This window comes from Thrips palmi, unplaced genomic scaffold (assembly GCF_012932325.1).
Source record: "Thrips palmi isolate BJ-2018 unplaced genomic scaffold, TpBJ-2018v1 HiC_scaffold_1, whole genome shotgun sequence".
Taxonomy (NCBI): domain Eukaryota; kingdom Metazoa; phylum Arthropoda; class Insecta; order Thysanoptera; family Thripidae; genus Thrips; species Thrips palmi.
In genome coordinates this window covers 5806032-5819022 of record NW_023144620.1, presented here as the reverse complement: position 1 = coordinate 5819022, position 12991 = coordinate 5806032, and the positions used below count along the sequence as shown (strand labels likewise).

Genomic DNA, 12991 nt, shown 5'->3' with positions numbered 1-12991 from the left:
CAAAGGATACGTCAGTACGGCTAATGGGCTTCGGCTAAGGCAACCCAGTTCGGACGCGCGTCCTACGCGTGCCTTACGGTGCCGTGCCCTGCGGGCCCCCAAGAGCCCCCTCCACTCCAGGCCGCGGGATGGCCGCGTCAACACCAGTCGGCCGAAGATCCGGCCGCCTTTTAGCGCCCCTAATTTGCGGCCCGGAACAGCCGCCTGCCGAGGGCCAAGGACGCCTTGCCCACAGGAATGGGGCGGCCCTCGAGGAAGGGATCAGCGAGCGGATTACGGAGTGATTTCAAGAAATAATGGAGGGGAAATAGAACGAGATTTCTCTGCTGATAGGAAGTCTGACGTCGTAGAATGCTCACTCAAACCTGGCACTGCGACACCTTTACAACGGGCGGCACCGTCCCGCTGTGCAGTGTCTTTGCTCCAGCTGTGTCTGCTGTGACGCATGTTACTAAAAGCAGGCCCGTCACCTTTCGACGCGAGGGCGCTTCGTGCTTCATGTACACACACACACACATGCATGCACGCCCACGCACACACGCCGCGATGTAGAAACACGTTTCTACATGGTGACACAAACAATGTTTACCCACCCCGTTGTGTCCACAGCTGTGTCGGTGTCCGTGGGCGTGTGGACGCTGGTGGCCATCTCGCTGGAGCGCTACTTCGCCATCTGCCGGCCGCTCAAGTCACGCCGCTGGCAGACCCAGTTCCACGCCTACAAGATGATCGCCGTGGTGTGGACGGCGTCCTGCCTGTGGAACGCCCCCATCCTGGTCGTGTCGCGGCTCAAGGCCATGCAGAATACGGGTGAGTCGCACGGACAGCTTTTTCCGATTCAGTCTTTTAGGGAAGAGCGCCTGCGATCGCCGAGGTAGGCCAGCCCGCATGGCACGCGTGCGTGCTGCGCGCGGGGCTGCCTACCTCGCAGGCGCTCTCACTCCTTCCCTGTCCCGCCCTCTCTCGCTCCCACTCACAGCCCGCCCTTCCCGCTAGCGCGCATGTCGCATGACAAGTACGTGGGCATGCGTGCGCCGTCAATGACAGCGTTAATGAACACTGCGCAGCAGGCTCATTCCGAACACCACCTCGTCGCTCTGCCTCTCTCGCACTCCCGGATCGTCCCGTAGGGGTGCGAGAGGGACGGAGCGACAAAGCAACTTGCCTGTGTGCACAACGCCGCCGCTGCCCCCGCTCCCCCTATTCCCAGACGCGGCCCCTCCAAACTTTTTCCAAAGTGCTGCTCTAATTTGATCCGGGGCACGGCCGCCGCGGCCTTGGCTGGTGTTCCAGGGCGACACAAGTGTCGCGAGGAGTGGAGCTCGCTGGGGTCGGAGCGCATCTACAACCTGTTCCTGGACGCCATGCTGCTGCTCGTGCCGCTGCTCATCATGAGCCTCGCCTACCTGCTCATCGTGTCCAAGCTGTGGCGCGGCCTGCGCCGGGAAATACGGCACTCTTCGTCCTGCAAGCAGCCGGGTAAGGCCAAAAAAATACAAATAACTTTTTGTGACGTAAAATGAAAAGGACTATGAAAGTGGCACACACTTTCGACGAATTGTATTGGGCCTTTGGTCTCTGGCGCGCTGGTGCACGACCCTCCTCGCTATGAAATAAACGTTTACGATAGGAGGCGCGTGTCCGGGGGTGGGGCTCGCGACGGATAAAACATTTCGCGTGTTGTAAAAGCGTGGAGGGGGCACAACTAGTTGATTCAGCGCCAGCCGATGGGTGGATTAATTTTGATGACCCTCGGCCTGCTCCGGGATGACAAGCAAACCAATCATTACCCCGGATCCCTCCGAACTAGTCCCGGTCGCCGGGTTCCGGTCGTTTTCCCTTCCAGTGCTGACGCGTTCCGTTGCCTTTCGGTTGCCTTGCAGTGGCCATGGCGCTGGGCGTGCCCTCGCCCGTGTCCGCGGACGTGATGGACCACATGCTGCCCCTGCACTCGCACGCCAACGGCGGCGCCGCGACGCGCGTGTGGAACGCGGCGCCGTCCCGGACGGGCAGGGCCGGCACGACCAGGACGCCGACGACGGGGCCCAAGAGGCGCTCCGACACCTTCAAGATGTGGCTGCGCAAGGTGAGGGGCAGACTCTGGCGGGGTGCGGCGAGGCATGTGGTTGAGACATTGACCCCTTGCTTGTCCAGGCACGGCGCACGGGCAGCCCGGCCGGCGCCTCAGGCGTGCTGCGGCCGCCCACCAACGGCACCACCCTGGCCGACCCCAGCCAGCTGCAGCGTCAACTGCACCAGCTGCAGCACATGCATCTGCACACGCTAGGTGAGTCCACCTTCCCGCTGACGCCAGCAACGCCATTTCGGAGATTGGTTGCCCCGCTTTTCACACACTGCTCGCGGCATCGAAGATTGGGATGGAGAGATGCCCTGACCAGGCGGGGAAAGGTCCACCCGCTTTGCTTGATTTGACCGCCAGGCGCTAGGTGGCAGCACCAGCTCTTGCCAAGAGCCTCTGTCTCTCTCGCACTGACGCTGCAGGTGAGACGGAGACAGCGCATCCGGCACCTTGCCTCTGCGCACCTGACCGGATGCGGCACCGTGGTGTCCGGGTCTCCAATTAGTTTCACAGCGTGGCAGCGCGGCAGGCCCTGGGCAAGCCCCAGAGGGGGCAGATTAGCCTCTCCAAGGCGGCAAGCTCTCCTCTCCGGAGATTTCAGGCGGCGAGGCATCAGCATGACGCTGGTCGGCGCATTCAACCCGACCGGATCCAATTTTCGGACGAGATGGACGACTGGGCTCCGCCATGGCTCAGCGCTGACTTGGCGGCCAACGTGTTTACCACGAGGTGAAATCTTTCCCAAAGGCCTGCGCCAAGCTAAATCACTGCGAGAGAGGCAGCTCCCGGTTCCCTTTTCACTAAATGGCTCGCTGGCTTCCCTTTTGCGGTCGCGGCAGGTTCTTGAACCTGGGGTTTCAGCGCACTCCTTTACAGTTCCTTCATCACGTCCGTGTCCATCCAGCCCGAAGTTGAATACAGCTTTCCTTCGGGAACACCCTAGCGACGCGGCCTCCGCAGAAGCCCGAAGGGGCTGGATGGACCTCCATCTGGCTGCCCTGTCACCGGAGAGGCGCGGGATCTGTGCGCATAAGCTTACTGGACGTTTTTCTTCCTCGGGGTAAGACATGCGCAAAACTCCATTCCCCTTAATAGATAGGCCGTCTCCCCGAGGCTGTACCAGGGAGGTCTCCAGTGGAGGACCGCCCCCTCCTCTGCGGTACACGAGTGGCACGGGCACGCCCAAGATTTGATTTTAATATTTAAACAGAAAACTTTTTTTTCGGCTGCCTTGAGGAGGCCGCGCTTTGGACGAACGTGGGACGTTTCTTTGGCAGTTAACTTGAGTAACCCGAAGTATTTTCATCCAAAAAGTCTGTCACAATTTGAATGCTTGTTTCTCGAAAATCGGCAATGGACCCATTTTAACAAGGCAGAGAAATCAGTTGATGTAGCTTTAAATCTTTAACCTGGGCCGAGTTAAGTAAGTGTTTTGACCGTGCCACTTCCGACGCTCTGGGAGTGAGGCTGGCACTAGCATCCCCCGCATCACTCCGTCAGTAACCGCAGGCTGGCAGGGCAGGCAGCTCCCCCCGGCCGTGGCCTTGGCCGGCCTTGGCCTTGCCCCGATGTGTGGGCCGCGGGCCGCGGACGGTGGGTGAGGTGCCGGAACAGCTTCCACCAGGGCAGGAACTTTAATCTCACTTGCCTCTCTTTTCTTCACGCCGGCAGCGCTCATGATGCTTATTGCTTATCTCTCTTTTGCGCCACATCGCAGCTCTAAAAACTTTTTTCCCTCCGCGGGGTCTGCTTCCTTCACCCTCTAGCGCACAAAGGGCCCTCCAAAAGAAGTCCTTCAAAAGGCGGAAAAACTTTCGTTCATTCTCGCTGCGCGTGCGTCTGAGGAAGTCGTTTGCTCCTCGGCGTTTATCTCGTCTTTGAATTCACCCAGTTTGGATCCTAATTTTTTTGCAAGCTGCGAACAGCAGGGCGGGAAACGTGACAGCTGACGCTGTGTTCGCAGAGCCCGAGTCCCCGCTGATGCACGGGCAGGCGTGCAACCAGGCGCAGGACGGAGAGCCCCTGGCCTCCGCCGTGGGCGTGCCTGTGTGCCCACTCGCCAGGCACGCCATCCGCTCCAACTACATGGACAAGAGCATCGAGGCCAAGAAGAAGGTGAGTCTATTGCCAAGGTCACTTCGGTGGCCGCTGGAGACGAGGCTCCATCCAATGAGATGAGCAGCTCGACTAGAAGTGGGGTGTCGGGTTGTTGAGCACACGACCACGGCTAGGAAATATATGGCACTGTGCGGAGTGCAGCGAGTTTCAGCGAGTGTAGTTTCCGCCTGCGGGCCGACTGGGCCAACCAGGCCAAGCGGGCCACGCCAGAGAAGGAGAACCATCGCTCCTTCCTGCCGTCTGCGACCGCCGCGGGCCGCTGCCATGGCGACCGGCATGACAGGGCAATATCTGCGGACTTCGGGCCACCTTCCTCCCGGCGGGGAGAGAGTGTGGGTGTGTGCGATGAGGTGGGGTGGGGCCGCGCTGCTGTGGGTGACACGGCCCGGGCGGCAACCTTCACACCCTTCACGGACTACGTGTTGGCTTTCAATAGATATGCTCCCCGGTCCGACTGAGCAGTTCGCTGACGGATTCTCACCCACACACCCCCGTCCCCCACACCGGACACATTCCAGCACGGCCCAGCAAGCACGACGATGGCACGCACGAGCCCAGTGGTTGCCTTACCGCGCCGAGGTATTGAGACTGGATCCGAGAGTCGCTTTCGTCGCACCGTCTGCCTCGCACTGGTGGCAGGCCGTGTAGGTGCGAGGCACGAGCGACTCCCAGCCCGCAGCGCGCCCTCGCGTGGCTCCGGGGTTGCGGTCGCTGGGGACATGCCAGAAATGGAGGGGACATGAATTCTGGAGCGGAACAGCCCGAATGTCAAAAGTTGGAAGCGCAAAAAAGATGAAGCCTGGATAAAGAGAGAGAAAGCTTGGTTGTTTCGAAACAAGACCGCACTCAGGCAGGGAGAAAAAGGGTTCGAAGTGAGTCGCTGGAACACGTGATTCGGAAAGGGTGCGCAGCGACACGGGTGCAGCTCTTGAATCTCAAGTGCGTGTAAGGGTGGATATGTTCCTCTATCAGCTTATCATCTCTTCTGCCCGGAGCCGAAGCACCCTTCTAACCCCTCGGTACCGCATCGCTAGTCGATCGGATTCTCCCCGGAAGTTCGGTGCCACAAATAGGGCCGACCCGGCCCTTACCGTGAGACATCTAGATAGCGCTGGCGCCGTGCTGGTAGTAGACAGTGCAGTACAGTACACACAATACGGGGGAGATTACGCAGGCTCTGCTTCAACCAGACTGCGCGAATGGCTGCGCGACTGTGCATTCTCTATCTCTGTCTCTCTCCAAATGACACCTCGAGTAAGTGGCGGAAAGGGACTGCAAGTGGCACCGACAGCCAAGGCCACCGCGATATATTATTCAAAGGCACACGTGGCACCTCCTCATGTACAGTGTCGCGGCACTCCATCAAGCCCTCAGCCAGCCACTGTTTCATAACAACAGCACGAACAACAACAGCACGCCTCAAAATAAATAGCCAAGGCAGCATGAATAAGTGATCGCGGATGTAAAGACTTGCCCCGCACATCCCGTCGGCGTGAGGCGGCAGTCGCCTGTAGTGACGAGTTGAACAGGAAAAAAGAAAAGTAATTCGCCGCAAACCGCCTTGGCCGCTTGGTTATCCAGAGAAACAGCGGGTCTTCCCCCACGGGTGGCTCTCTCGCTCCTCATCCACCTGGCGCTCCGCTGGCGTCCCACACTGAGAAGCCAGGGAGCTAAGCAGCGGGCCTCCAGCCTCAAAACTTTTTCCGTCCTTGGGGAAAACATGGTAAACACTGGAAACAAAAGGAGGCGCTCAGTATTCCGCCAAACCAATTGCGTCGGGCTTTGACTCCACATGGTTCGCTTCACTGACGGGGCCTCTGACCCCCCGGTGGCCCCACGGCGATAATGCGCGAAGGCCCGGCCAAGGGCCCCACCAAGGGCCCGGCGAAGACGAGCCAGCCGGGGATAGTGGCGACAGGAAAGAAAACGGTTTGGGGGGGGGGGGTAGCGTGGGGCTTATCGCGGGGTGCAACGCCCCCGCCAAAGCCCCAATGCACTCACTCCCTGGCACTCCCCACGCCGCTTCCTCCTCCATCACATTTTTGCGGTGCGGCCGACCGGCGGGGCGGCTCCTTTTGTGTCCGTCCTGGTAGCGCCTCCTCCGTCTCACCCGCACCCCGCGCCGTCCCGCGAGGGTGCGAGGGAGACGGGGCGCCCCGGCACTCCTCGGAATGAGTCTTCTGTCAGGAGGGAGCTTTGCAGGGCCAACAGACGCCGCCACTGATCGAGCCTTCGCCCGCTTGCCTCTTTTCTCGGCTCCACCGTCCGGCCCTCGGTGGTCCCAGACCACGCCTGGGCCACGCCTTTGGCAGCGTGCCTGCCTGCCACCCGCGGGATGGGGATGTCTGTGCGGCGGTGCAAACCGATTAGGGCGGCTGGCCGTGCCGCCCGACTCCGAAGGATGGTTTCATCGCTCCGTCTCTCTCACACCCCTAGCACATGCTCCATGAGAGCGAGAGAGACAGAGGTACAATCCTTCGGAATCAGAGCTTGGCTCGCGCACCGCGGCCCCACCGCGCTGAAGCGGACACCGACCCCTCCGGCCCTTCGACACTGTTTTCCTTTCGCATCCTTTGTACCTTGTTCATCTCGCTGCACCCCCTCCCGAGAAGCCGCACGCTGTTTGCGGGTTCGCCGGGAGTGCCTGCTAACAGATGCAAAGGCACAGCCTCGTGCACGACGGTAAACACGTATTTTTGCGCGGTGCACGCCGCAAGGAAATTCAGAGGGAATAGGCGAGATTCTGTGGGCACCGGCTGGTTTGACACTTGAGTGGCACCCCCGCCTCCTTTTCCTGGTCCGTCCGTTCCCTCTCTCTCCGGTCGTTTAGACACGGATTCCTGAAATCCAATGAGGGCACGGCGGGACCCTATTTAGTGGTCTCCGCCCTCTTTTTCCGGTCCGCCGCTCCAACTGCAATGGGTTCCCCAATACGAAACGCCGCGGCGAGGGCGGGGAGGGCGAGCGCAAGTCGCGTTCCACCCGGACCACCACAAAAAAACAGCAAAACCCTGCGGCCACCTGTCCGGCTTTGGAGAGAGAGAATCAAGCCGGACCGCTATTTTACGCTGCCAATGGAGCAGTGGATTTCCCGCGTGTCCATTGTGGCCGCTGCGGGCATCCCCCCGTTGTTTTGCGAAATGCTCGCGTAGCCGCCGCCCGACCGTCACGCCGCGACGGGCAACACGCGACAACGCGTCACACAAAAGCAAGTCCGCCGAGAGAGAGAGAGTCGTGTCGATTCATCCGCGATGAACGGCTTTAAATTTGCATCAACTCTTTCGCTTCTGTTGGCAGAGCGCAGCTGCGCCGCCACCGTTCACACATCCCGTCTTTAACTCTGACCTGGAATCCCGGATAGCAATCGCAGTGCAGCGTCAGTCCGACCTGTGTATTTCCGGCCAACCCGCCCTCAACGTTAACTCGATAACGCCCCCTTAAGTCCTGCCCCAGCGCTGGGCCGCTGCTTGCTCTGCGAATCACGCCCTCCTCTGCCCGCCGCCTCCTCTCACCCGCCTATAGGCCAGCAGCACAGCTGGCCGAGCCAGCGAATGCGGCGCGCGCCTTTCTTGGCCTTAATTTGAGCACACACACACTCATACACACTCACATACGTACACAAACACGCACGCGCGCGCGCACACACTGGCAAGCCCGCTAGGCCCTTCCAGCCCTTGCCAGCCGGAACGGCCGAGAGTCGGCCAGACAGGGCCGCTGCTTCGGGTCAGCCTCGACGGAGTCTCGTTAGCGAATGTTTATCGTCGCCCTCGCCTCGCCCCCTCTCTTTCTCTCTCTCTCTCTCTCTCTCTCTCTCTCTCTCTCTCCAGCTCGGCATGTGCGAGGGGTTAATTATTCACGCCATGTGCGCTCGGCGAGCCACTTCCCCACTTTCTTTGTACCTTCACCCTGAAAGGGCGTGTGGCTGATTGAACTGCCCTTTGTCCACCCACCCGTTGGCCCTTTTTGCTCAAATTCGGCCGCCCAGAGCGTTTCCTTCCTCGCCTGCCCACCGTCAAACACGATAATGAACCGCCAGAGCGGTGGCTGCTGGCCGCGGAGTGAGTGAGTGTGTGTGTGTGTGTGGGGGGGGGGGAGTGGAACCGCACATCCCCAACCGCCGCTTAGCACATCAGTGATGTCTCCTCACGGACCCGCAATGATGCCCGGCGTGTTTGTCCAAGGCCAAGGCCATGGACGCCACGACACACGAGGGGTATCGTTACTGTCCCATATTCCTTTGTCCCTTTGTCCCGTGGAGATCGCCCCCCACCCCTTTTCCAAGGCAGCGAGACCGTTTCCCCTCCGGAAACGCGAGGCGGGTCGAGGGCGGACGGCACCATCGTGTCGCCCTGAGGCGAGACTTGGGCAAGGCAGCGCTACACCGCTAGCCGTGTCTCGTGCAGCGCACCATTTTCATGGCTCTCAAAGACATGTGCAGAGTGTAGCCACAGCCGGTGAGTACTGAAACACTTCCCAGGCCAGTCCTTCACAGAAAGGCTTCGTAGTCTTCCTGAAAGTACACCACTGACTCCAGGGTCCGTTTAATCCCACCTCTGCCGCTAAGCGTGCATAATTATGTGCAAGAAAGAACCTTGATGATCTGACAGTTGAATCCCTCTTGGAGCAAAGAGTAACTTTGGAGAGTTAAAGAGCAAACTTGTTCCGTTCAGCTCACGCCCGGAAACGCCATAAGGCGGCAAGTGGAACCCTGTGCAAAGGAAGGGGGAGCGTAGGGTTAGGGGAGGGCGTACTTGGACGCGCTTCCGTCTTACGACTGATCCTGAGTGATCCTGTTTTACTCGCGCTGCTGAAAACAAGCAGTTTACCGCTGGAACAATTTTGAGCAACAGATTCTCATAAACGCTGGTCGCTTTTAGAAGTGTACATGCCAGCCGACCAAAAATGGGGTCCAGGTAAGGCCCTTTCCTGGGTTCCGAATTTCGTAGGTGGCGTCGAGGTCACACCGGCACGGCGCGCTGCGGCGGTCTCCATGCGGTCAGTGGGGCGCGAGCGAGGGGCCCCTTGAAAGGGCGGGGACGGTGTCGGGGTGGACAGGTCGCGGCACACAATGCCCACAGAGCCCTGCACTGGGACGTCCTTTGGGACCGTTTGGCCTTGGCGGTGGGAAAGGGGGAGGGGCATCAAATCGAGTGCACATTTTGTCCCGCGCGAACCGGTGCTGCTGGAGCAGACAGTTAAGGGCGATGGGGCTCGCTGGCACCGGCCCCTGTTTTTCCCCTCACCGCCCCGGGCGCGTTACACAATGTTCTCAGGTTGCCGCTGGGGGTGCGATTGTTGGCACGACGCGGTCAACGACACGTCGTGTGCCTCTCAAGGTCACCCACTCCGCTTACCTCGTTGATTACAATCATCACAAATGCACCACACTGCTTTTTTGGCTGAGCGATAGCGAAGCCCATGCCGTGTTAGGGCGCACCAAAAACCGACTGGTCGTGAGTCTGTCTGTCCGTCTGTATGTAATCACTCACGTTTCTCAGCAACTACTGAACGAATAGTATCCAAATTTCACACCTGATGTCTCCTAAACATCCTACAGGGGGAGTTTATCTCAGATTAACGATTATCATCGTTTGAAATATTCAAAACATCGTTTTGAACTAGGTAATTAGCGTGGTTAGGTTGGTAGCATCGTGCGGCTGACGAATTTCTCATACCGGCTGCCGCGCTTGCAAGCCGTCTGCAAGACGGGACGGCACTTATGCAAATAAACAAACTAAAGAGCAAAGGGGTTCTCAAATAGGTACTGAGATAGTTTTTTAACATTCGAGAATGAATGAAACCCTTCCGGAGTGTCAACAGAGGCAAATACGAAAACTGAATGTGAGAATGGTTTGCGTGTTTCGTTCCCCTCTCCCCCCTCCCCCGTCACAGGGGAATCATCCTTCAGGTCAGTGCACTGTGAGTGTAGGTGTGGATTGTAAATAGAATGTTTTCTTTGCCTTTGTGTGCATCTGCTGATTTTATTCTCTCTGGTACTATCCTTATTTTTAAATTTGATAGTAAATCAAATCAGGTAAATGCATGAATAACTTCTGTTGAAATTTGAAGACTAGTTAATTGTCTTGGTTTGTCTCGGGAAATGACATTCTATTGCAATGCTGCAAGCTAACATAAATATTTTAGTACCAACATCTATTGATTAAAAGAATCCATAAATAGATGTAATTGGTGCAATAAATAATCCATATATTTTGTGCTAACAGATTTTGAACTGATATTGGGTTCAATGAGACGATTCAGGTTTTGAGCGGTGGGTGACTTTGTAATTGCATTTAATGAGACGATTCTTTTCTCTTCACCAAAGCTTCTGTCCGACAACTGGAACTAAGTATTGGTAATGGTTTTAAAGCTGGCTCTCTGAATACAAGCACTGTATTCTTTTACTCTAGAGACAAAATATCACGAGGCATGAATAAGGTAAATTATGTTGGCGTATTGAGCAACAAGTGGCCTCTGCACTTGACTTCATGAGACGATTCACTGAATTTGACAAAATTTGTTCTCCGTCGAATGCTTCAGATCAGCCTGCCCTAAACTGAGTAACTTAATATAAACTATGATTACATATTCCAGTCTATGTTGTTTAATTCACTGGTTTAAAATAAAATAATGACAAAAGGCTTCTCAAATATAACTAATAAATTTGTGAATTCATGAGTTGGAAGAAAAACATACATCTAATAGTGACTCAAGCAGACGAGTAGCCAATTAAGCGATTCTATGCTGGCAATGGAATGTTACTCGACTGAAAAAATCGCATTGGTGTGGCATCAGGGTATTGGTGACGACAAAGGGTGATCCATGAAGACCAACCCAGACCCATTCTTTACCAATTATTGATCAATTTGATATCAATATTTTTCAATCAAGTCTCATATTGATTCTTGGAGTTTTTGGAGTGCTGATTATGAAAACCACTTCCATTTCTACTCCAGACTTATATTTTCATCTTAAATTAGGTCATTTTGGACCAAAATTTTCAGGTCGAGTTTTATATTGTTTCCTACAGTGTTTGATGAGCTGAACTCAAAAATAAGTTCCAAATTTTTCCCAGACTCACGCTTTAGCAAATTTTGACCAAATTTGGACCAAAATTTTTGTATTGAGTTTGATGTTGATCCTAACAGATTTTTGTGTGCTGATAACGAAAATCACCTCCATTTCGACTCCAGACTTATATTTTCATCTCAAATTAGGTAATTTTTGACCAAAATTTTCAAATCGAGTTTTATATTGTTTCCTGCAGTTTTTGGTGTGCTGAACTCAAAAATGACTTCCAAATTTTTCCCAGACTCACGCATTACCGAATTTTGACCAATTTTGGACCAAAATTTTAAAATCGAGTTTGACGTTGATCCCAACAGTTTTGTGTGTGCTGTTAACGAAAATCACTTCCATTTATACCCCAGACCTACATTTCCCCCACTCAATATGAGCCCACAAGCTGCACATTTCGTCTACTTAAGCAAAGTCCGAAGTGCACAAATTCGTATCGCTCAGCCACACTACGCGCCCACACTAAACGGCGCGTACCCCTAGTGGTAGAAATGCATCTTATGTTCAAAGTCGGTGTGTATACAGAAGCCTACATCATTTTTGGACCCAACCTGAATGTTTTGTCATGGTGTCAATCATCATCGATAATAATCAGTTGTATTGGAAAGCAGAGCATTTTATTTTCGGAAAAGCCTCGCCTTCTCTTGCCTTGGGCCAACAAAAATCTTTTCCCTTTCAGTGTACCACTTGTTTATGCTCCTAAGCCAAATGTTGGTGAACGCAGGAGTGGATATCGAGACAATCCCCGCGTCCCCACGCCTCTGCTCACCGTCGCTTCACCTTACTGGGCACACAGAGTATATATTCTGTTTGTTATTGTTAAGCTTCGTGCCCTAGACCTGCCCCAGGACCCAAGCTCACTCTCCCTCACAAAAAAAAACACCCACACACATGCACCATGAGTCGTAGGCCTCGGGTTATACGCAACAGCAGCAAATCCATCGCAAAACAGGACCCTGCCCCAGTCTTATTGTGCCGCTGCTTGTGTGTTTGTAATGCCGAGGGTGGCACAAAGTTCCAACGCTCACATGCTGTCTGCTCTGCGGCAGGCCGGCAGGCCCTCCCCTGCGCCGGTTTCACTCCAATTCCACCCCCACACCCCTCCCCTTCAGCTGACCAAAACTTGTGAACTAGACACGTCGTGGCGTGGATCCAAAGTTTCCCTATCCGGTCGGTTTCACATCCTGGTGTTGATGATACTGACCACCCTCCAACTTACTCATGCCCCCAGCGCCCCGGAGGCGTGCGGCATGTTTCAGCAAAATTAATTAAATCACGGCCTACTCTTGCGCGTTATTCACGGCCTTTGCCGAGAGAGTTTCTCAAAATCCGTCACGATTTTTGTCCATCCTGTCGGGCGAGGTTGATGACAAAAATCAAAGGTAATTACTACCTGGTGGTCTGACCAACCGGAACATTTATCAGGAGGCGAAAACGAGGCACAAACCAAGGGTCGACCGTATGAATTGTTCATTCCTGCTCAGAAAACATGTACTTTCTACTTGCCTGTCGAAATGTCATCCCGCCGGCGCTGACCCTGCTCACAAAGACCTTGACAGCGTGCTTTTGTAAATCTGCTCAATTTACATTGATTTGCCCCCGGGCGCGTGAGCCCGTGACGCGGAACCTGCCCTGTCTCTTCCAGGCAAAGATGGCCCGAGACAAAGGGCTTGTAATTACACAACAGCCTTTCTTCCCTGCGTCCTGCTCCTCCTC

At 55.5% G+C, this 12991-nt stretch overlaps 1 protein-coding gene across 1 annotated transcript in view; it reads left to right on the top strand.

Annotated features, from left to right (window-relative positions):
* LOC117643339 (cholecystokinin receptor type A-like) overlaps positions 1 to 12991 on the top strand; it is a 70554-nt gene that overhangs the window by 32962 nt on the left and 24601 nt on the right. Inside the window, exons 3-7 of the mRNA XM_034382187.1 lie at positions 610 to 810; positions 1294 to 1479; positions 1884 to 1981; positions 2155 to 2287; positions 4044 to 4195. Coding sequence (XP_034238078.1) covers positions 610 to 810; positions 1294 to 1479; positions 1884 to 1981; positions 2155 to 2287; positions 4044 to 4195 — 770 coding nt within the window. The remainder of the gene's footprint in view (positions 1 to 609; positions 811 to 1293; positions 1480 to 1883; positions 1982 to 2154; positions 2288 to 4043; positions 4196 to 12991) is intronic.